The sequence below is a fragment of the Ictidomys tridecemlineatus genome, chromosome 3 (assembly GCF_052094955.1).
Source record: "Ictidomys tridecemlineatus isolate mIctTri1 chromosome 3, mIctTri1.hap1, whole genome shotgun sequence".
NCBI lineage: Eukaryota > Metazoa > Chordata > Mammalia > Rodentia > Sciuridae > Ictidomys > Ictidomys tridecemlineatus.
Genome location: NC_135479.1, coordinates 69,680,198 through 69,703,848, shown reverse-complemented (window position 1 = coordinate 69,703,848; position 23,651 = coordinate 69,680,198). Strand labels below are relative to the sequence as shown.

General features: G+C 53.9%; 1 protein-coding gene and 1 pseudogene across 2 annotated transcripts in view; both read right to left on the bottom strand.

The window, feature by feature from the left end:
- The window catches only part of LOC101974647 (mitochondrial inner membrane m-AAA protease component AFG3L1-like), a 33,168-nt pseudogene extending 19,668 nt beyond the window's left edge, over nucleotides 1-13,500 (bottom strand). Inside the window, exons 1-3 of the transcript XR_013435641.1 lie at nucleotides 13,488-13,500; nucleotides 12,045-12,132; nucleotides 344-434 (exon numbers count right to left, since the gene is read on the bottom strand). The product of XR_013435641.1 is annotated as a mitochondrial inner membrane m-AAA protease component AFG3L1-like (transcript). The remainder of the gene's footprint in view (nucleotides 1-343; nucleotides 435-12,044; nucleotides 12,133-13,487) is intronic.
- A 1,667-nt stretch (nucleotides 13,501-15,167) lies between these two features.
- On the bottom strand, nucleotides 15,168-17,791 carry LOC144375667 (ribosome quality control complex subunit TCF25-like). Its single transcript, XM_078041115.1, has 4 exons — nucleotides 17,630-17,791; nucleotides 17,084-17,183; nucleotides 16,299-16,392; nucleotides 15,168-15,264 (listed from the first exon to the last, which is right to left on the bottom strand). The coding sequence occupies exons 1-4, from the start codon at nucleotides 17,789-17,791 to the stop codon at nucleotides 15,168-15,170; spliced, it is 453 nt and encodes a 150-aa protein (XP_077897241.1).
- Between the last annotated feature and the right edge of the window lie 5,860 nt (nucleotides 17,792-23,651).

The window sequence follows — 23,651 nt, the reverse complement described above, 5'->3', positions numbered from 1 at the left end:
CTGAGGATCAGCAGAGCAGCTCAGGTAAATTAGTGGTGTCGAGGGCCCCAAGGGACCCCCTGTCCTGGCCGCCCTGATCTGCCTCTTCCTATGCACCTGTGGTGCCTTTCAGGTTTCCCCACAGCAGCAGCCTGCTCTCAGCAGTGTTGCATGCAGGCCTGGCCACCAGCAAGGCACATGGGGCCAAGACCATGGGTGCAGCTGCTCCTGGATTGACCAGCACCCCAGTAGGCTGAGGGAAGGTATTCATGCCCCCTTTGGCCTCACCCGCCCTCCTGCCTATGGGCTGCCAGGAGCAGGAGGGGAATGGTCACACAGCCCACCATCAGGCCCTCCTCCTTACCGGGGGGAAACGCAGCAACAGCCTCCTGATCTCCGAGAGGATCACATGGCGATGGATGTTTCTGGGTGCACGCTGGTAGAGCATCTTCCTCCTGAGGCCAGGGCAAACAGCAGCAGATTAACCAGTGCCCACCCTGCAAACTGCTAAGCCCTTCCTCCCTGGCAGGTCTCCATCTCCCAAGGATCTCCAGCTTCACCCCCAGACGGCCAGGCAGTCAGTCCATGGTGTGCTGAGTGAGTCTCTGAAGGACCCGAGTGTCACTACAGCCGTGGCATGGGGCCTGCCCCTGCTGGACACGGTGGGGCGAAGAAGCTGCACAGGGAGCAGAACGTGCTCCTGCCCATTGAAACATCCCCTCTAGTGTGGAGAACAGATGAGTGCACAGTGAATACTGGCTGTGAGAGCAAGAGTGCCAGGGCCCCCACTCTCCCATCATTTCTTCAATTTTACTTCCACAGCAAAGGGCTAAATCTGGGCAGTTAGGAGAGACTCCTGGCCAGCACAGACCACAGAGTCCTCACTAAACCAGCCAGCCGGGCCACAGCAGTCCCCAGACCACAGTGCTAACAGGGCCAAAGGCCAGACCATGGGTGGGAGTGGGCCAGGGCTGCTGCTTGCTGCTATCTCTGCCAGCAGGTGTGAGCCCGGCACCTGCTATAGCAGATATGAGAGCCAGGCACACAGCAGAAGGGAGGAGAGAATATGGGCAGACCCATGCCACACCTACAATCCCACCTGGACAGTGGCAGCAGCCTTGGGGTCTACATGCTCACCCACAGGAGAGCAGCGCTATGCCAGGGATGGATAGCTGGGTGGATCAAAACCATGGTCAGGGATGGGGATCTGGGTGGAGCAAGGACAGGGTCAAGGATGGGGAGCTGGCTGTGGGAATAAGGCCAGGGTCAGGGCAGGGGGCTGGCTGTGGGAGCAAGTTCTGGGTCAGGGATGGGGAGCTAGGTGGAGCAAGGACAAGGTCAGAGATGGGGAGCTGGGTGGAGCAAGGCCTAGGTCAGAAATGGGGAGCTGGCTGTGGGAGAAAGCCTGGGTCAGGGATGGGGGGCTGGCTATGGGAGCAAGACCTTGGTCAGGGATGGGGAGATGGGTGGAGCAAGGCCAATGTCAGGGATGGGGAGCTGGCTTGGGGAGCAAGGACTAGTCAGGGATGGGGGGCTGGTTGTGGGAATAAGGCCAGGATCAGGGATGGGGAGCTCGGTGGAGCAAGGCCAGTGTCAGGGATGGGGAGCTGGGTGGAGCAAGGCCAGGGTCAGGGATGGGGAGCTGGGTGGAGCAAGGCCAGGGTCAGGGATGGGGAGCTGGTTGGAGCAACGCCAAGGTCAGAGATGCGGAGCTTGCTGTAGGAGCAAGGCCAGGGTCAGGAATGGGGGGGCTGGGTGGAGCAAGACCAAGGTCAGGGATGAGGAGCTGTGTGGGGGAACAAGGCCATGGTCAGGGCAGGGGACTGGGGACTGGCTGTCATAGCAAGACCTGGGTCAGGGATGGGAGCTGGGTGGAGCAAGGCCTGGGTCAGGGATGGGGACTGGCTATGGGAGCAAGGCCTGGGTCAGGGATGGGGACTGGCTATGGGAGCAAGGCCAGGGTCAGGGATGGAGGGCTGGGTGGAGCAAAGCCATGGGCAGGGATGGGGAGCTGGGTGGAGCAAAGACAGGGTCAGGGATGGGGATCTGGCTGTGAGAATAAGGCTAGGGTCAGGGCAGGGATCTGGCTGTGGGAGGAAGGCCTGGGTCAGGGATGGGGAGCTGGGTGAAGCAAGTCTAATGTCAGGGATGGGGAACTGGGTGTGGGAACAAGGCCATGGTCAGGGTAGGGGACTGGCTGTGGGAGCAAGACTTGGGTCAGGGATAGAAGCTGGGTGGAGCAAGGCCAAGGTCAAGGATGGGGAGCTGGGTGTGGGAGCAAGGCCTTGGTCAGGGATGGGAAGCTGGGTGGAGCAAGGCCTGGGTCAGGGATGGGAGACTGACTGTGGGAGCAAGGCCTAGGTCAGGAACAGGGGCTGGCTGTGGGAATAAGGCTAGGACCAAGGATGGGGAGCTGGGTGGAAAAAGGCCAAGATCAGGGATGGGGAGCTGACTTTGGAAGCAAGCCCTGGGTCAGGGATGGGGAGCTAGGTGGAGCAAGGGCAAGGTCAGGGACAGTGAGTTGACTATGTGAGCAAGGCCAGTGTCAGGGATGGGGGGCTGGATGGTGCAAGGCCTGGGTCAGAGATGGGGGGCTGGCTATGGGAGCAAGACCTTGGTAAGGGATGGGGAACTGAGTGGAGCAAGGCCAAGGTCACAGATGGGGAGCTGTCTATGGGAACAAGGTCTGGGTCAGGGATCGGGGCTGGCTGTAGGAAAAAGGCCAGGAGCAGGGATGGGGAGCTGGGTGAAGCAAGGCCAAAGTCAGGGATGGGGAGCTGGCTTTGGGAGCAAGGCCTGGGTCAGGGATGGGGAGCTGGGTGGAGCAAGGCCAAGGTCAGGGATGGGGAGCCTGCTGTGGGAGAAAGGCAAGGGTCAGGGATGGATAGCTGGGTGGATAAAAGCCATGGTCAGGGATGGGGATCTGGGTGGAGCAAGGACAGGGTCAAGGATGGGGAGCTGGCTGTGGGAATACGGCCAGAATCAGGGCAGAGGGCTGGCTGTGGGAGCAAGGCCTGGGTCAGGGATGGGGAGCTGGGTGGAGCAAGGCCAAGGTCAGAGATGGGGAGCTGGGTGGAGCAAGGCCTGGTTCAGGGATGGGGAGCTGGCTGTGGACCAAGGCCTGGGTCAGGGATGAGGAGTTGGCTGTGGGAGCCAGGCCTGAGTCAGGGATGGGGACCTTGGTGGAGCAAGGAAAAGACAGAGATGGGGGGCTGGCATTGGGAGCAATCCTGTGTCTAGGTTGGGGAGCTGGGTGTAGCAAGGCCTGGGTCATGGATTGGGGGCTGGTATGGGAACAAAACTTGGGTTATGGATGGGGAGCTGGGTGGAGCAAGACCCAGGTCACGGATGGGGAGCTGGGTTTGGGAGCAAGGCCTGGGTCAGGAATCGGTGGCTGGCTGTGGGAGCAAGGCCATGGTCAGGGATGGAGGACTGGCTGTGGGAGCAAGGCCTGGGTCAGACATGAGGAGTGGGGTGGAGCAAGGCCAAGGTCAGGGTTGGGGATTTGGGTGTGGGAGCAAGGCCTAGGTCAAGGATGGGGAGCTGGGTGGAGGAAGGCCTGGGTCAGTGATGGGGGACTTGCTGTGGTACCAAGGCCAGGGTCAGGGATGGAGAGCTGGGTGGAGCAAGGCCTAGGTCAGGGATGGGTGAGTGGCTGTGGGAACAAGGACTGGGTCGGGAAAGGGGAGCTGGGTAGAGCAAGGCAAAGGTCAGAGATGAGGGGCTGGCTTTGGGAGATGCCTGGGTTAGGGATGGGGAGCTGGGTGGAGCAACGCCTGAGTCAGGGATGGGTAGCTGGCAATGGGAGCAAGACCTGGGTCAAGGATGGGGAGCTGGGTGGAGCAAGGCCAGGGTCAGGGATGGGGAACTGGCTGTGGGAGCAAGGCCTGGGTCAGGCATGGGGGACTGGCTGTGGGAATAAAGCCAGGATCAGGGATGGGGAGCTGAATGGAGCAAGGCCAGGGTCAAGGATGGGGAGCTGGCTGTGGGAGCATGCCTGGGTCAGGGATAGGGAGATGGGTGGAGCAAGGCCTGGGTCCGAGATGTGGAGCTGACTGTGGAGCAAGGCCTGGGTCAGGGATGGGGGACTGGCTGTGGAGCAAGGCCTGGGTCAGAAATGGGGGCTGGTTGTGGGAGCAAAACTTGGGACAGGGATGGGGGGCTGGCTGTTGAAATAAGGCAAGGATTAGGGATGGGGAGCTGGGTAGAGCAAGGCTAGGGTCAGGGATGGGGAGCTTGGTGGAACAAGGCCTGACTCAGTGATGGGGGACTTGCTGTGGTAGCAAGGCCAGGGTCAGGGATGGAGAGCTGGGTGGAACAAGGCCTTGGTTAGGGATGGGTGACTGGCTGGGGAACAAGGATTTTGTCGGGAATGGGAAGCTGGGTGGAGCTAGGCCAAGGTCAGGGATGGGGAGCTGGATTGAGCAAGGCCAGGGTCAGGGATGGGGAGCTGGCTGTGAAAATAAGGCCAGGGTCAGGGCAGGGCAATGGCTCTGTGAGCAAGTCCTGGGTCATGGATGGGGAGGTGGGTGGAGCAAGGCCAAGGTCAGGGATGGGGAGCTGGGTGGAGCAAAGCCAAGGTCAGAGATAGGATGCTAGCTTTGGGAGCAAGCCTATGTCAGGGATGGGGATCTGGGTGGAGCAAGGCCTGGGTCTGGGATGGGGAGCTGGCTATGAGAGCAAGACCTGGGTCAGGGATGGGGAGCTGGGTGGAGCAAGGCCAACATCATGGATGGGGAGCTGGCTGTGGGAGAAAGGCCTGGGTCAGAGATGGGGGCTGGCTGTGGAAATAAGGCCAGGATCAGGGATGGGGAGTTGGGTGGAGCAAGGCCAGGGTCAGGGATGGGGAGCTCGCTGTGGGAGCAAGGCCTGGGTCAGGCATGGGGTTCTGGCTGTGGAAATAAGGCCAGGAAATGGGATGGGGAGCTGGGTGGAGAAAGGCCAGGGTCAGGGATGGGGAGCTCGCTGTAGGAGCAAGCCTGGGTTATGGATAGGGAGCTGGGTGGAGCAAGGCCTGGGTAAGGGATGAGGGACTGGCTGTGGGAGCAAGGCAAGGGTCAGGCATGGGAAACGGCTTATGGGAGGAAGACCAGGGTCAGGGATGGGGAGCTGGGTGGAGCAAGGCCAAGGACGGGATGGGGAGCTGGTTGTGGGAGTAAGGCCAGGTTCAGGGCTGGGGGGCTGGGTGGAGGAAGGCCAAGGTCAGGGATGGGGAGCAGGGTTTGGGCACAAGGCCATCGTTAGGGCAGGGGACTGGATGTGGGAGCAAGACCTGGGTCAGGGATGGGAGCTTGGTGGAGCTAGGCCAAGGTCAATGATGAGGAGCTTGCTGTGGGAGCAAGGCCTGGGTCAGGGATGGGGGACTGGCTGTGGGACAAGGCCTGGGTCAGGAATGGGGAGCTGGGTGGAGCAAGACCAGGGTCAGGGATGGGGAGCTGGGTGGAAAAAAGCCAGGGTCGGGAATAGGGAGCTGGGTGGAGCAAGGCCAAGGTCAGGGATGGGGAGCTGGCTGTGGGAGTAAGGCCAGGGTCAGGGATGGGGGGCTGGGAGGAGCAAGGCCAAGGTCTGGGATGGGGATCTGTGTGTGGGAACAAGGCCATGGTCAGGGCAGGGGACTGGCTGTAGGAGCAAGACTTGGGTCAGGGATGAAAGCTGGGTGGAGCAAGGGCAAGGTCAGGATGGGGAGCTGGGTGGACCAAGGCCTGAGTCAGGGATGAGGGACTGGCTGTGGGAGCAAGGCCAGGGTCAGGGATGTGGAGCTGGTTGTGGGAATAAGGCCAAAGTCAGGGCAGGGGGCAGGCTGTGTGAGAAAGGTTGGGTCAGGGATGGGGAGCTGGGTGAAACAAGGTCAAGGTCAGAGAATGGGAGCTGGGTGGAGCAAGGCCTGGGTAAGGTATGGGGAGCTGGTTGGAGCAAGGCCAGGGTAAGAGATGGGTAGCTGGCTGTGGGAGAAAGCCTGGGTCAAGGATGGGAAGCTGGTTGGAGCAATGCCTGGGTCAGAGATGGGGGGCTGGGTGGAACAAGGCCAGAGTCAGTGATGGGGGACTGGCTGTGGGAGCAAGGCCAGGGTCAGGGATTGGGGACTGTCTTTGAGAGAAAGGCCAGGGTCAGGAATGGGGATCTACGTGGAGCAAGGCCAAGTTCAGGGATGGGGATCTGGCTGTATGAGCAAGGCCAGGGTCAGGGATGGGGAGCTGGTTGCGGGGGAAAGCCTTCGTCAGGGATGGAGAGCTGGGTGGACGAAGGCCTGGGTCAGGGATGGGGAGCTTGCTGTGTAGCAAGTTCTGGGTCAGGGATGGGAGGCTGGATGTGGGAGCAAGGTTTGGGTCAGGGATTGGGGGCTGGCTGTGGCAGCAAGGCCTGGGTCAGGGATGGGTAGCTAGGTTGAGCAAGGCCAGGGTCAGGAATGGGGGGCTGGGTGGAGCAAGGCCAAGGTCAGGGATGGGGAGCTGGCTGTGGGAACAAGGCCATGGTCAGGGCAAGGGACTGGCTGTGGGAGCAAAACCTGGGTCAAGGATGGGAGCTGTGTTGAGCAAGGCCAAGGTCAGGGATGGGGAGTTGGCTGTGGGAGCAAGGCCAGGGTCAGGTTTGGGGAGCTGGGTGGAGAAAGGACAAGGTCAAGGATGTGGAGCTGGCTGTGGGTGCAAGACCAGGGTCAGGGAAGGGGGCTGGGTGGAGCAAGGCCAAGGTCAGGGATGGGGAGCTGGGTGTAAGAACAAGGCCTTGGTCAGAAATGGGAAACTGGCTGTGGGAGCAAGGCTAGGGTCAGGAATGGAGAGCTGGGTGGTGACAAGCCAAGATCAGGGATGGCGAACTTGGAGGAGCAAGACCAGGGTCATGGATGGGGAGCTGGATGTGGGATAAGGCCAGGGTCAGGGCAGGGGGCTGGCTGTGCGAACAAGGCCTGGGTCAAGGATGGGGAGTTGGGTGGAGCAAGTTCAAGGTCAGGGAATGGGAGGTGGGTGGAGCAAGGCCTGGGTCAGGGATGGGGAGCTGGGTGGATCAAGGCCAGGGTTAGGGATGGGGAGCTGGCTGTGTGAGCAAGCCTGGTTCAGGGATGGGGGGCTGGGTGGAGCAAGGCCATGGTCAGGGATGGGGAGCTGGCTGTGGGTACAAGGCCATGGTCAGGGCAGGGGACTGGCTGTGAAAGCAAAACCTGAGTAAAGGAAGGGAGATGGGTGGAGCAAGGTCAAGGTCACGGATGTGGAGCTGGGTGTGGGAGCAAGGCCAGGGTCAGGGATGGGGAGCTGGGTGGAGCAAGGCCAAGGTCAGGGATGGGGAGCTGGGTGTGGGAACAAGGCTTTGGTCAGGGATAGGGAGCTGGGTGGATCAAGGCCTGGGACAGGGATGGGGGACTGGCTGTGGGAGCAAGGCTAGGGTCAGGGATGGGGGGCTGGGTGGAGGAAGGCCTGAGTCATGGATGGGGGACTGGCTGTAGGAGCAAGGCCAGGGTCAGGGATGGAGAGCTGGGTGGAGCAAGGCCTGGGTCAAGTATAGGGAACTAGCTGTAGCAACAAGGCCTGGGTAAGGGATGGGGAGCTGGGTGGAGCAAGGCCAAGGTCAAGGATGGGGAGCTGGCTGTGGGAGCAAGGCCAGGGTCAGGGATGGGGGGCTTGGTGAAGCAAGGCGAAGATCAGGGATGGGGAGCTAGCTGTGGGAACAAGGCCATGATCAGGGCAGGAGACTAGCTGTGGGAGCAAAACCTGGGTCAAGGATGGGAGCTGGGTGGAGCAAGGCCACGGTCAGGGATGGGGGGCTTGGTGAAGCAAGGCGAAGATCAGGGATGGGGAGCTAGCTGTGGGAACAAGGCCATGATCAGGGCAGGAGACTAGCTGTGGGAGCAAAACCTGGGTCAAGGATGGGAGCTGGGTGGAGCAAGGCCACGGTCAGGGATGGGGAGCTGGGTGTGGGAGCAAGGCCAGGGTCAGGGATGGGAGCTGTGTACAGCAAGGACAAGGTCAGGATAGGGAGCTAGGTGTGGAAGCCAGGCCTGGGTCAGGGATGGGGAGCTGGGTGGAGGAAGTCCAGCCTCAGAGATGGGGAGCTGGGTCGAGCAAGGCCAAGGTCAGGTATAGGGGACTGGCTGTAGGAACGAGGCCTGGGTAAGGGATGGTGAGCTGGGTGGAGCAAGGCCAATGTCAGGGATGGGGAGATGGGTTGAGCAAGGCCAGGGTCAGAGAATGGGAGCTGGTTGTGGAAATAAGGCCAGGGTTAGTGCAGGGGCCTGGCTGTGGGAGCAATGCCTTGGTCAGGGATGGAGAGCTGGGTGGAGCAAGGCCAAGGTCAGGGATGGAGAGCTGGGTGGAGCAAGGCCTGGGTCAGGAATGGGGAACTGGTTGTTGGAGCAATCCTTGGTCAGGAATGGGTAACTGGGTGGAGCAAGGCCTGGGTCAGGGATGGTAAGCTGGCTGTGGAGCAAGTTCTGGGTCAGGGATGGGAGGCTGGCTGTGGGAGCAAGGCTTTGGTCAGGGATTGGGGGCTGGCTGTGGGAGCATGGCCTGGTTCAGGGATGGGGAGCTGGGTGGTGTAAGGCCAGGGTCAGGGATGGGGAGCTGGCTTTGGGAGGAAGGCCTGGGTCAGGGATGGGGAGCTAGGTTGATCAAGGCCAGGGTCAGGGATGGGGAGCTGGGTTGAGCAAGGCCAGGGTCGGGGATGGGTGGCTGAGTGGAGCAAGGCCAAGGTCAGGGATGTGCAGCTGGCTGTGGGTTGAAGACCATGGTCAGGGCAGGGGACTGGCTGTGAAAGCAAAACCTGGGTCAAGGAAGGGAGATGGGTGGAGCAAGGTCAAGGTCATGGATGGGGAGCTGGGTGTGGGAGCAAGGCCAGGGTTAGGGATGGGGAGCTGGGTGGAGCAAGGATAAGGTCAAGGATGGGGAGCTGGCTGTGGGAGCAAGGCCAGGGTCAGGGATGGGGGCTGGGTGGAGCAAGGCCAAGGTCAGGGATGGGGAGTTGGGTGTGGGAACAAGGCTTTGGTCAGGGATAGGGAGCTGGGTGGATCAAGGCCTGGGACAGCGATGGGGGACTGGCTGTGAGAGCAAGGCTAGGGTCAGGAATGGAGAGCTGGGTAGAGAAAAGCCAAGATCAGTGATGTCGAACTGGGAGGAGGAAGACCAGGGTCATGGATGGGGAGCTGGATGTTGGAATAAGGCCAGGGTTAGGGCAGAGGGCTGGATGTGTGAGCAAGGCCTGGGTCAGGTTTGAGAAGCTGGGTGGAGCAATGTCAAGGTCAGGGAATTGGAGCTGGGTGGAGCAAGGCCTGGGTCAGGGATGTTGGGCAGGCTAGGGTAGCAAGACCTTTGTCAGGGATGGGGAGCTGGGTGGAGCAAGGCCAACGTCAGGGATGGGGAACTAGCTTTGGGAGCAAGGCTTGGGTCAGGAATGGCGGGCTGGCTGTGGGAATAAGGCCAGGATCAGGGATGGGGAGCTGGGTGGAGCAATGCCAGGGTCAGTGATGGGGAGTTGGGTGGAGGAAGGCCAGGGCCAGGGATGGGGAGCTTGGTTGAGCAAGGCCAAGATCAGAGATGGGGAGCTGGCTGTGGGAGCAAGGCCAGGGTCAGGGATGGGGGGCTGGGTGGAGCAAGGCCAAGGTCAGGGATGGGGAGCTTGGTGTTGCAAGGCCTGGGTCAGGGATAGGGAGCTGGCTTTGGAGCAAGGCCTTGGTCAGGGATGGGGAGCTGAGTGGAGTAAGGCCAAGCTTAGGGATGGGAAGCTGGTTGGAGTGAGGGCTGGGTCAGGGATGTGGAGCTGGCTGTGTAGCAAGGCCTGGGTCAGGGATGGGGGTCTGGCTGTGGAGCAAGTCCTTGGTCAGGGATGGGCGGCTGGCTGTGGGAGCAAGGCTTGTGTCAGGTATGGGGTCTCTTTGTGGGAGCAAGGCCTGTTCAGGGATGGGTAGCTTGGTGGAGCAAGACCAAGGTCAGAGATGGGGGGCTGGCTTTGGGAGCAAGCCTGGGTCAGGGATGGGGAGCTGGGTGGACCAATGCCTGGGTCAGGGATGGGCGGCTGGCTATGGGAGCAAGACCTGGGTCAGGGATGGGGAGTTGGGTGGACCAAGGCCAAGGTCAGGGATAGGGAGCTGGCTGCGGGAGTAAGGCCTGGGTTAGGGATGGGGGGCTGGCTGTGGGAATAAGGCCAGGATCAGCGATGGGGAGCTGGGTGGAGCAAGGCCAGATTCAGGGATGGGGAGCTGGGTGGAGCAAGGCTTGGGTCAGGGATGGGGGACTGGCTGAGGGAGCAAGGCCAGGGTCAGGTATGGGGGACTGGCTGTGGGAGCAAGGCCAAGGTCAAGGATTGTGGAGATGGGTGGAGCAAGACCAAGGTCAGGGATGGGGAGCTGGATGTGGGAGCAAGGCCTGGGCAGAGATGGTGGACTGGCTTTGGGAGCAAGGCCAGGGTCAGGGATGGGGAGTTGGGTGGATCAAGGCCATGGTCAGTGATGGGGAGCTTGCTGTGGGAACAAGGCCAGGGTCAGGGATGGGGAGCTGGGTTGAGCAAAGCCAAGGTCAGGAATGGGAAGCTTGCTGTGGGAGCAAGGCCAGGGTCAGGGATCGAGAGCTTGGTGGAGGAAGGCAAAGGTCAGGGATGGGGGGCTGGCTGTGGGAGCTAGACCTTGGTCCCGAATGGGGAGCTGGGTGGACCAAGGGCAAGGTCAGGGATGGGGAGCTGGCTGTCTTAGCAAGGCCAGGGTCAGGGATGGATAGCTGGGTGGAGTAAGGCCTGGGTCAGGAATGGGGGATTGGCTGTGGGAGCAAGGCTAGGGTCAGGGATAGGGTACTGGCTGTGGCAGCAAGGCCAACGTCAAAGATGGGGATCGGGGTTTAGCAAGGCCAAGGTCAGGGATTGGGAGCTGGGTAGAGCAAGGCCAGTGTCAGGATAGGCGGCTGGATGTGGGAGCAAGTCCAAGGTCAGGGATTGGGAGCTGGCTGTGGCAGCAAGGTGAACGTGCAGGATGGGGGCTGTCTTTCGGAGCAAAGCCTGGGTCAGGATGGGGCCTGACTGTGGGAGCAAAGCCTGTGAGCAGACCCCCCAGCAGGACCTTCTGGAGCAAAAAGAGGCTGTCTCTCAGCTACTGATGGACAGTCCACCTCCTGAAGGGAAGGCATACAAGTCTGTAACTTTGAATCGGTGTTGTCTGTCCTCCTCAGCTGACTGAGTTCCTCAGTGTACATGTGTGTCTGCAGAGAGCAAGTACAGAGGATGAAGGCTGGCTAGGGGACGGGGATTCTGGGGTGGACCCCCATAACATGTTTTTCTTTCATTTATGTTTTCTTTTTATTTCTGGTACTGGGGATTGAACCCAGGGGTAGTCTACCTAAGCCACATCCCCAGCCTTTTTATTTTTCATATCTTACATATATTTTTAGTTCTAAATGGACACAATATCTTTATTTTATTATTATTTTTATGTAGTACTGAGGATCAAACCCAGTGCCTCACAAGTTCAAGGCAAGTGCTCCACCACTGAACCACAACTCCAGCCCCCTTTATTTTTTACTTTGAGACAGGGTCTCGCTGAGTTGTTGAGGCTGGATCCCCCTCCTCAGCCTCCAGAGTTGCTGGGATCATAGGCTGTGCCACTACACCTGGCTGTCTCCTCTGTATTTTTTATGAGAAACATGAAAAAGGTGATATGTGCCAATGCAGAACGTGGAACATACCAGCAATGAGAGCCCTTCTGCCCACAGCCAGTGCCTGTGGGTCATGCTGTCTGACCTTAAGCCCTGCTGCCTACTCCTGTCAAAAGGCATCTCGTGAACCTCATGTCTTAGGCCAGAGGCCATTTACTTGACCCACCAGTGTTTCTCTTCAGACGTAAGGTGACCCATATGTGGACACAGACTCCAGGCCTTCCTTAGGGGAGAGTAACCAACATCCCCAGGGGTTTCCTGTCTCTGAGATTGCCACCAGCCTGAAGCAGGTTTCCAGGAGACAGAGCCACACACACACCCTAACCCTGCGGTGCAGAGCGCACCTGCAACCCCTCCACTGCCCTGAGGGTAAGCGAGGGCCCCCAGGAGGCGACGAGGATGCCCACCAGGAGTTATCCCAGCAGGGCACCAAGGCTCTACCTTATCTCAGCATCTGGTCCAAAGAAGCTGTAATTGGAGACGGTGGCATCAGGCCGCACACTGCAGTACTTGAGCAAGGGCATGAAGACTGCAGGAAGAAGCAGAGGCTCAGGTGCTCAGTGGCCAGGACAAGGACCCGGGGCTGCAAGGCCACGGGGTCCTTGAGTCTGACCAGCGTTCTGAGCTGCTGCAGGGGGAGTAGCTGAGGATAGGGGTCCACAAAGGATGAGCAGGTACCTCTGCACCCTGGAGGCAGACCCTTGTCCTCCAAGTGCCCTTCCACATCTCAGGGAGACTTGCCATCACCCTTCAAGCATGAGCAACAGACCCTAGGACAGACTGGTGAGAGTGGGGTCGGCCAGTGCCCTGGAGGAGGTGACCCCACAGGGCCCCAGGGTAAGGACAGTGGCCAACACATGGTCACGGAATCTGGGTGTCCAGTCCCCTGGGCCAGGGCCTCTCCAGCTCTAGTACTGTCCCCATGCAGTACTCTCCGGCTGAGTAGGCAGGGCTTCCCTACACTGCCCACATGCCGAGACCCTGCCAGAGGCAGCTGCTGGGAAAGCCGGCCTACCAACTGCCTCCCAGGGACAAGCCGCAGTAGGGTCTCTCCTGAGGGATAGCCATGGCAGCTCTGTTATTCAACGTGGGCCCCGTGGCCCTGTGTCCCCCACCTTGGCTGGCCTACCGAGGGCTCCCAGTTGCATCGAACCCGAGGGGGACAGAGGTGGCTGCTGGGATGATGGGCTGAGCCCTGAGTTGGTGAGCTGGCTCTGCTCCTGACAGGGAGTTCTGGACACTGCAGGTGGGTCTGCCTGTGCTCGCGTCCACCCAGTGCTGGGCCTCTCCATGGCTTCGTCAGAGCCAACAAAGCAGTGCTGACTCTGGGACTTCCCCTCAGAGGGGCAGTCACCAAGTGTGTGCACACCTCTGTCACAAACACTCCTACCCTCAAGCGCAAGGACAGCCTCCTCTAGAGGGTCACTTCCTGCGTGCTTGTGGAGAAGGTTCACCACCCGCCGCCTGAGTAGGCAGCAGCCCCCTGGGCCTGCCCTGGGTGCAGATAGAGGCCTAGTGTGGGGGGGCACCCTGGAAATGCAGGGCCGTACCACACACACTGCCTCTGGATCAGGTCCAGGCCCCGCTCAACCCTCTGCTGCTGTTTCTCTCCCTAACACTAAACACCAATGTGCATACCCTGTATCTCTCTCCTGCCCTGTAACTAACAGCAAAGTTAGTGGACACACAGTTTGTCCCTCAACCAAGGCCCCCTCCCACCTGGCTGTCATACAGTTGGCCTGGTGAGGTGGATAATCAGCTAACTGCAACATCAGCAGTTTTTAGGCTGGCTGGAGAACACATCTTTCTTTAAGCACAAGGCAGGGCTGGGACCAGGTCTCCACCCTCAGGAAGAACCACTGCACAGGCCAGCGTGGTACCTACCTCCAGGGAACATGGTGAGTGCCTGCTGAATAAAGAGGGAGGCCTTCTCTCTGGCAGAGCTGAGCTCATGCTGGGGGATGTCTGTCTGCTGACTCAACAGGAAGTATGCCAATGGAACCAAGAAGGCAAAATTTGGGAGCTGCAACAGGTTCCGATGAGCCTACAAGGGAGCGAGAGGCCAGGTGAGGGGCCTGCCCTCTGTGAGGACCAGGTGCACCACAGTGAGCTGACAAAGCAGGCCACCCCCACACCTGGATGGAGGACTTGCTCCACCTGGGGGTCTTCAATGTGCAGAAGGGCAACGTCAGTGGGAAAAGAGCTCTGTTGAGCCCCTCAGGCTCAGCACTGTGGGGGACAGGAGCGACTCCCTCTCCCCACACAGCAGGGTCCAGAGTGAAGGCAGCCAAGCTATGACTGCCCCCACCTAGAGGGGCCACTACCCTCTTCAAACATTTCCCTGCCTTTCTCTGTGTGCGATGTAACAGACATGATCTACTCCATGCTTTTCCATTAACAGGGAATGCTCGTCTCCACAGAGTTCTGTAATCTTATAAACCACCACAAACATTCCTCTATGGCTGGTTCTGAGGACTCCGTGGGTTTCTTATAGCCATTCTCCTGAGCTCCTGGAATCTCTGTAAACTAGATCCCTGGAAGTGAGACTTCTTGGCCAACTGTATAAAGAGTTATGTGATTTTAAATGATTTACCTGTTTTTCATTACTTATTTTTTATGAAAAATTTTTTTCTTTATTCACAAAAAATATGTACTGTGAAAGGTTCAAGCAGAAAGTAGAACAAGTACAGGCTCCTCCCCCTCCTCCCCTCCTAGGCCTGAGCCCCTCTGGACAAGCTCTGTTCAGCTGTTTGTCCCACTCAGTTTGCAGCGGCTACACTAAAGCGAGAGGTGAGACTGATCTTCACACGTGGAGCCTGACCCAACACACCTACACTGCTGCTTCGACTTGTGTGCACACCCCACCTGTAGCAAGGTAGTGCATGCTCTCTATCACTCAGTGGAGCCCAAGATAAACCCCACTCTCCTGGGTCTGGGGCCCCAGATGGCAGGTGGCATTTATGTGTGACTCTGACCTGGAACATGTAACCAATCGTGACTACCCAGACTGTCGTCCCCACACTCAGGACCTAGGGTCCCTGTCAGCCCTGCATCACAACCTCCCTCACTGAGTGGCTGTCCCTTTCTGTGCCTAGCATGCCCAGCTCTGTGGTCTGCCTGACTGTCCATTACTAAGCACCATCTCTACAAGCACACTCGATGCAGTTGTGTGCTCATCTTGGGGTTCTCATGCAAGGCTGCTTCCCTCTGGGAAGACCTGATTCTGCTCAGCAGCAGAGATGAGGGAGACTAAAGGGCAGGAGGTCCCTGGAACCCACCCTGGCTCTGCTTCATGGCCTCACCATGGCTACTAGTCACACTGCAAGCGCACAACTACCTCCCACTCCTGGAAGAGGCGGATCAAGTACTCATAGTTCCGGGCCCGCAAGGCCAGGTGGTCGACAAGCAGCAACATGCACAGTGGGTCCTCGTGTGGCTCAAGGCTTCGCAGGCAGCACAGTGAGGGAAGAGCAAAGAGAGCAAGGAAAATGTCAGGGCCCAGGGTCTCTGCAGCCCAGAAGCCCCTGCCGTGAGGACTGGCAGGAATGGATCCCTGGTGGACACTCACCTCAGGATGAGCTTGCAGAAATCCAGTACGGTGCACGGGCAGCCACGCTTCTCCAGGAAGCTCATCTGCTTGTAGAGGGCCAGGTAGAAGCTCCTACATCCAAAAAGGTCCATGTGAGTTCAAGTGGCAGCAAACAGCAGAGCAGCCTCTGAGGGCCACCTGGCTCCACGCCAGTGTCCAGGTCATCATATGAGTCTGCAAATGCCTTTTGTGTCTGGGGAGAAGCTTTGTGTGTGCCTGAAGAGCTGAACACACACCAATGTACTGAAAGTTTTTTAAAATTTTTTGTTGTTGGGGCTGGGATTGTGGCTCAGCTGTAGAGCGCTCGCCTAGCACAGGCTGGACCCGGGTTCGATCCTCAGCACCACATAAAAAAAAGGCACTGTGTTGTGTCCATCTACACCTAAAAAATAAATATTTTAAAAAAGGGTTTAAAAAAATTTTGTTGTTGTTGTAGATGGACAAAATATTTTTTATTTTATTTATTTTTATGTGGTGCTGCTGAAGATCAAACCAGTGCTTCTCATGTGCTAGGCAAAAGCTCTGCCACTGAGCTACAGCCTCAGCTCCCTGAAAACCAAACTTTTTGAAATCATTATCTTGCTTTTGGTTTGCTACTTGTTATTCAAGGGAAATGAGCTAAAAAATGGTTATAATTATGATCTTAATTTACCCTCAAATTTCAATGGCGCTACTGTTGGGTACATAAAGCTATGTGACTTTAGTCATCCTGTAGACTTATTTTTAGAACTGAGAGTTTACTAGAAAAAGAAACCAGTGAAGAAAGTCTAGACAAAGTGCCCGGTGCAGCCAAGTTGCTGCACTGAGACAGGGCATGGTGGCCATAAGGTGGGGGCCATGCCACAGCCAAGCAGCACTACCCAGAGCAGCAAGAATACACACTGGACAGCAGGGAGACTTCTGCGGTCATGCAGGCTTGCCTCGGGGCTGAAGCCAGAGGTGGTCAGAACAGAAATGTCATAAAGCAGAGCATAGACTCAGGTCTGCTCTGTCAGGCTGAATCTGACTTAAGCATCACTGATTTAAGAATCAAGACATAGGCCTGTGAGACCTGCAGAAGTATCCCAGGCCCACAGGGAGGGCTGCCCTCAGGAGAGGCAGCTCACCTGTTCTCGGGTCTGCGGTAGTCCAGCCGGTGTGTCCCACTGGTGAGACTGAACAGGGGGTGGAAGGCACACTTCATGCTGTACGGCGCTCGCTCTGTGGGCAGCTACACAGAGGCAGGAGTCAGCCACAGTAGGTGCCTGCAACTCCCAAGACCCCAAACAAGCGAAGCACTGGAAAGAAGGGGTCACAGAATTGGGACCCTGCAATGGGACTTCCTAGGTTTCCCTGGTGCCACGGCATTAATTGCAGCCACAGAACTTGTGAGCCTGAATGAGAAACACCCTCGACACCATGGGGTGCAACTGCCACATGTCCTGTTCATGGCCAGTCCCCAGGTGATACAAACATGATCCAGACATCCACAGCAGCGTGCGCGCACACAAGGAAGAGCAACCAGAACCACCAACTGATGACGGATTCTCCAACCACGTCTGTCCAAAGGGGGAGTACTATCCAGCCAAGAGCACACGCAAACCTGGGTCACACCACACATGGGGCACACAACCATGGGCAGAGACCACGCACAGTGCTTCCACTGAATGGCTCCCCACACAGGTAGGGCCATGGAGAGTCTGACCAGAAGTCAGGGGTTCTGGGGCCTGGGGGAAGATAGAAGATGGCAGGCTGTTTTCCTGGAATGGACTGCAGTGATGGCTGCCCAGTTCCAGGACACACTAAACCAGGCATGACACACCTTCCACAAAGTGCTATGTGACAACGTCCTGCCACCTGCATCTGCTCTAATGGCAAGAACAGGCAGGCTGCACTGCCTACTGGGTCTCACCTATGAGGTCTCGTGCCATCTCCTGATCCTCTTGAAAGCGGCAGGCATCACTGAGCTGCAGGAGTGAGTCCACATGGTAGGGGCTTGTCTGGAGCAGAATCTACCAGAAAAGAAGGGCAGCTCTGGAGGAAGGTCACAGGCAGGGACCCAAAGGACACCCCTGCAGTCCACCAGGACCTGTGCACACCAGGAGAAATGATCACCAGGTGACAGACGAAATTCCCTTTGGACTCCAGGTGTGCACTGCTATTACCCAGCCAAGGCCTGGACCTGGCTCCAGGTGGGAACTGGGGACACTGCCTGCCCAGTGGGGCTGTATTGGCTCCCAGGTCTCAGGACAGAGGACTGAAAGCAAGCAGGTTCCCGCTTCCCCTACGTGGGGGGACATGGGGCCGGCAGGATCTACATGCTCCCCCTACCTCCCCAGTGAGGCCCAAGACAGAGGTAGCACCTGGGAAGGACCATAGTGCCACTACAGGCAGCTCCCAGCAGGAGAGCACCTGAGTGCCAAGTCTCCACAGTGCCCCTCGGTTCCGGGGGCCCCACTGCCAGGGAGCAGCTGCCTGGGCACTCGCCCTCCACCCACTGGCAGCTGCGGGGCCCACATACTACAAGGTTGTTTGGCTCCATGGACTCCACGGCCACCAGGAACTTGTGCTGTGCCTGCTGGTACTCCTCACTGAACAGGGGGTGGAAGGCACACTTCATGCTGGTACTCCTCCTTGTGTTCAAACGCAAAGAAGGAAAGGCCTTTTTTTCGATTCCAACAGCCGCATAGACAGACCTGGCAGGTGAGAGTGCACAGAGAGGGTGTGCTGGAGGCCAGGACATGGCGCCTCTATAGAGCACAGTAGCCCCAATAGTCTCCCTTGTGCTGTTCTCAGAAAGGACTCTGTGATACCAACCCACTCGATCTGAGGGGTCTCACAGGTCACCCAGGCCTGGGGCTGGGCTGCCTCTGGGCCAGAGGCTGACGTCCAGGGACTCTCTCAGAACACCTGGGCCTGCTTCCCACTGCTTGCTTGGGCTGTCCCGGGACTGGCCTCCATCTGCTTTCCACAAAGACTCACTTCTCTATAGAATTCAGATGAGCTCCGGGAAAGGATGGAGCCGAAGTGGCCCAGGACAACAAACCTCAGGGATGGGAGGGAGCATGGAGGTCCATCTGGGTGCCTGATCACGTCTGGTTGGGACCAGCAGCCAGGGTGGCTGTGAGGGGCTGGGGCAGGAGGCTTGCAGTGGGCACAGGGCCAGGCCAGAGGCCTTGGCCACGTGTAACCCCTTACCAAATACGGTTCTGCTCCTTTTGTGTGACTGTGTGGAGGGACCATTTCCTCTGGTTAACCTGAAAAACTCAGTCTGCTAAGACAATCGCTAAATGGCCAATGGTTCTCATGGGCTTCCCCTCCTGAGAGCCCAGCCCAAGGTCCAAGTCCTGCAGATTGAGACAATGAGCCCCTATCTCTACCATGTTCGGGTTCCATTACTAGAAGGGCAAGAGGCCTGGTGGGAACAGAAGATACATGAGAGGCATCAGGGTTGATCCTACAAGCATAGGTCCTGAACTCCCAGGCAATCCTCACTGGGAGTCCAAGGGGATTCTTCTAGAATCCCCAACCCCACAGGCACAGCAGGTGAGGTGTTTGGTTACCATCCTCCACACACCCATGACCTCTTCTACAGTATGTGCCCCATCAACCTGCAGAGGGCTGTCTGGATGCTTCTCTACACTGTGCAGCCGATGCCCAGAGAGGGCATTCACTTCCTACCCTGCACCTTCTGCATGGCTGTTTTCTTTAAACGTAAAACTATCATACATTATTGATTTTTAAAAATATTTTTAGTTGTAGATGGACACAATACCTTTATATTGCTTATGTTCAGAACTAGAAATTTGGGATCTTGCTCTGAAAAAAACCTTGCTTTTTGCCACCTCATTTTACTGGGTTTTTCCCCCAGTGCTTATTCTATGCTGTGCTTAGAAGAGAGGGTATGTAGATGGCAAGCCACCTGAGGTCCTTGCCTCCTGGTGGGCAGGCCATAATGCTTCTGAATGAATGATTGTATTACTTCTTGTATCTTCTGGGCAGTCAGTGTGCCTAACTCATGTAAATTGATAGCTTGATATTTTGCTACAGTTCCACTGATAGTGATATTTTTAAATAGATTTTTTACTTAGTCACTTAGAATGACCCTATGTCCAGAAAGTAGTATAACTGTATTTCCTTCTATGCTTGATACCTCCATGGTTATTTTTTAAGAATTTTTTTCATTGTAGTTGAACATGATACCTTTATTTTATTTATTCATTTATTTTTTATGTGATGCTAAGGATCGAATCCAATGCCTCACATGTGCTAGGTGAACACTCTACTGCTGAGCCACAGCCATGGCCCCTCCATGGTTATTTTTTTTTTAACTTAGGCATAATTGCATATAATAGAGAACCCTTTTCAGTGCTGAGTTCTTTGATACTAACCACCATCTTATTCAGGGCATGGAACAGTTCCATCACCCCAGAATTCCCTAGTGCCCTTTTCAGTCAGTCTCTCTCACTACTATCAACCCCATCAGTTTTAGAGTTTGGCTCTTCCAGAGTGTCAAATAAATAGCATGAATATGACTATTTGCTGCATATCTGGCTTTGTCAGTAGCTTAATGCATGGAGATTCCCCCAAGTTGTGCGTATTAGTAGTTCTTACCTTTCATTGCCAAGTGGCCTACCCAGTGTATATGTACTGCAGTTGTTCATCCATTCACTCATATAAGGATGTTGGGGTGGTTATGGATAAAGCTGTTGGAAGCATTTGTGCAGGGGTTTTTGGGTGAATATAAGCATTCTTTTCACTTGGGTAAAATCCATGGATGGGAGTGCTGGGTAGCATTATCTCAGTTTTAATGATAGCTCAGAGATGGAACATTCTCTACAAAACTCTCCTTTCTGGAATTTCAGTCAATACACATAGTATTGGCCATCACTCACAATGTGAAGAAATATCTGGTGATTGTTTATTCTGTTTTACAAGCAAGATGGAAAACAGTTGTTATACAGAATAGTGGAAATGGGATACCTAACACATTGAAATCTCTTCAATATCTCTGATCTCCATTTTCCAACCAAAATGAGTCTCTGAGTGCTATTAAGGAAGAGTAGAGTGTTTCAATAAGCAATTAATTGTCTAATTCCTGTTTTCCCACTTGGCTCAGTAACTTACCTATGATTCGTTTTCACGTTAGTTAACTATTTAATGCATTTGATTCCCCATTGGTAGATAAGAGAGCTTTCACCATCGTGTACAAGATCTTTAGACCAAATTTGGTCTAAGAATACCAGGTGGTTGTGAGGACAGAACTGAAACATCAGGAGGGAAGGACCTGTTTAGATGAGCAAAGGCCTCTAGGGACAGCAGTGGCTGTCATGGCTCATCCTGCTTTGCACCAGCAGGAAAGAAAGAGACTGGAGAGAGAATGGCTGAGGCATTGAAGTAGGAAGCTTTTGCTTCTTCTGCAATTATGTCCAAGTCCAAAATAAGAAGTAATCAGAGAACCACCATTGGACCCAGCTATCCCATTCCTTGGTCTATACCCAAAGGACTTAAAAACAGCATACTAGGGCTGGGATTGTGGCTGAGTGGTAGAGCACTTGCCTACCATGCCTGAGGCACTGGGTTTGATCCACAGCACCACATAAAAATTAAAAATAAATAAATAAAAGTATTGTGTCTATCTACAACTTTTTAAAAAAACATACTACAACGATGCAGCCACATCAATGTTCATAGCTAAGTTGTGGAACCAACCTAGATGCCCTTCAATAGATGAATGGACAAAGAAACTGTGGTTTATATATGAAATATTACTCAGCATTAAAAGAGAATAAAATCATGGCATTTGCAGGTTAATGGATGGAATAGGAGAATATCATGCTAAGTGAAGTAAGCCAATCTCAAACAAAAGCTGAATGTTCTCTCTGATAAGTGGATGCTGATTTATAACAGAGGCATGGGAGGAATGGAGGAACTTTGGATAGTACAAAGGGGAGGGAAGGAAAGGGAGGGGGCGGGGGGGTAGGAAAAATGGTGGAATGAGATGGACATCATTACCTTAAGTACATGTATGAAGACACAAATAGTGTAACTCTACTTAGTGTATAACCAGAGATATGAAAAATTGTTCAATCTATATGTATACTATGAAGTACATTCTGCTGTCATGTATAACTACTTATAACAGATATAAAAATATTAAAAAATAAGAAGTAATCAGAGCAATGTGACTATTTAGCATTCCATCTACAGTTCCTTTCCTGAGGAAAGACCACTGTACCTTTGTGTTATCAAAATCTGAGAGATTTAGAGCTTTGTTTATTTAGATTCATCCCACTTGGGGTTTTATTTTATATAAAAATGGATTGATTGTGCTAACAGGTCATCAGTTCACATGGCTCAGCATTCATGAATCTCTGGATAGCTGCCATTCCCTCCTTCCCAGCCCACCCATCAGGGTCCTCTCCTGCTTGACAAGCAAAGCTGCCCATTTCTGTAATCCCTTCTAAAGTTGTTTTATGCATGTACAAGTAAATATGTACAAATGTTCCTTGTCTCCCCCTTTCTCCCAAATGGTGCAGTATGCAGCTAAAGAAAAAGAAAAGAGGCACTTGTGGGCAGTGGGAGTCTAAACCAGACAAATTGATTCATGTGCAATAATAAATTAATTCTGAAAAGAATGAAAAGGAGGGACACTAGCCTGACATGTGCTTATGTGAATGATCTTCAGCGCCTTATTAAAGGAAAAACCATTTTCCTCTTGTTGAAATTAAATTGTTTATAAGCTTTTTTGTTGTAAACAGTATTGCATTGAATAAGTCATTTCCCATCTGCAGGTGTATCTCTGGGCCAATGTGTTTTTAAAGTGGTTTTGGTGTTGCCAAGTGGTTCTTATAATATTTTAGGATCTCCTCAGCAACATATGAGAATACCTGTTACTCCCTACCCTCAACACAGAGTGATAACACTTTTTGATTTTTGTTTTAATTAATGTTTCTCATATTTTTGTTGAGATTGAACATTTTTTCACAGGTTTAAGAGCAATTTTCATTTCCTTTTCTGTGAACTCTGTATTCAAGTCATTCACCCTATCGTGGTCTCAATAAGCTGCCGAGGCCAGCCTCAAACTTTCTTTTCTTATTTTGCACATTTTATCAGTCATGGGAACTAAATTTTACCAGTTGTCTTTTATATATAGAGATGATTATATAATTTTTCTCTTGATAGCTATTAATATAGTGAGTTGTAGTAATAGTTTCCCTCAAAATTGATCTCTGTAAGCCCACTTGGTTATGGATTTCGTAACTATTCTTTAAAGTTGCCATTGGATTGTATTTACTAATGCTTAAGACTTTGCATTGGTGTTTATAAGTCAGAATACTGTAATATGTATATTTTTCTCTATATATAGATAGTGTCTTACTCTGATATCATTGTTACAAATTTTATTTTTTAAAAATGTTCTTTGATACAGGTATAGAATGGAGTTTTCTTTACACATTCAGAATGATCTGTAGAACTCTTTGGGCCTGGTGCTTTTAGGAAATTATTCATAAATATCTTTCTCAACAGTGATTGATTTGCTTAGATTTCATGTTTTCTTTGGAGTTCTTTTCCTTGAAAAATAATTTACTTCATCAACATTTTAAATTTGCTTATCCACAATTGAACAGTGTTGAATATTCTTATCACTTGATCTCCTTCATAGCTCTGGGATTACCTTTTTTCCCCCTTATTTTGGATATTTATGTTTGCTTTTCTCTTTTTTATTTTCTTGATTAGATTAGTGAACATTTTGCTGTCCTTTTCAGGGTGTGAAGTTCTGTGTATGCCAATCACTTGACGTTATCGATGTGGATCGAGGTCTTCTATGGCTCTGCTCCTTGTTTCATGTTTTTCATCTGAGAGGAATGAATTGACATCTTCCTCTGCTAGCATCTCTACTTCATTTCTCCTGGCATCTCCTGGGGCTTTTGTTTTCTGAGCATTAATGCTTTGTTCTCTGATTGTGTTTCTACTGTGCACCACCAAGCCTGGTGGAAATGGTATTTGGGTTTTTGTTTTTAAAAATCTTTCTCTCTACAGTCCATTTTAATTCCTTTATGTTATTTTTATGATTTTATAGTCATGGACTTTTGTAATTGTCTTAATTGACACCCTTTAAACTTTCTATTATATCTTAAATCTTTTGTATCAGCCATTATATATTAATCCTCTACTGTGAACAATTATTCTTACAATTAAATGGAGTTAATCCTCAAATTAGTTATTTGACATTGTTTTTCCGGTCATTTCTCCATAGTTGTACTTCACTATCCAGTAAATTTCTGGAGAAGGATGTTTATAAGTCTTGGGGCTTGGGGTTTGTATGGTTCATTAGACTTTTTGGTTTTTGTTTGTTTGCATTTTTAAAACTGTGTCCTTTGTACTGGAATGATAATTTAGGTAGATATAAAATTCTGAGCTCACACTTGAGCATTCTAGTACTCGACTTTCATTTATTTATTTATTTTTTACTTGTA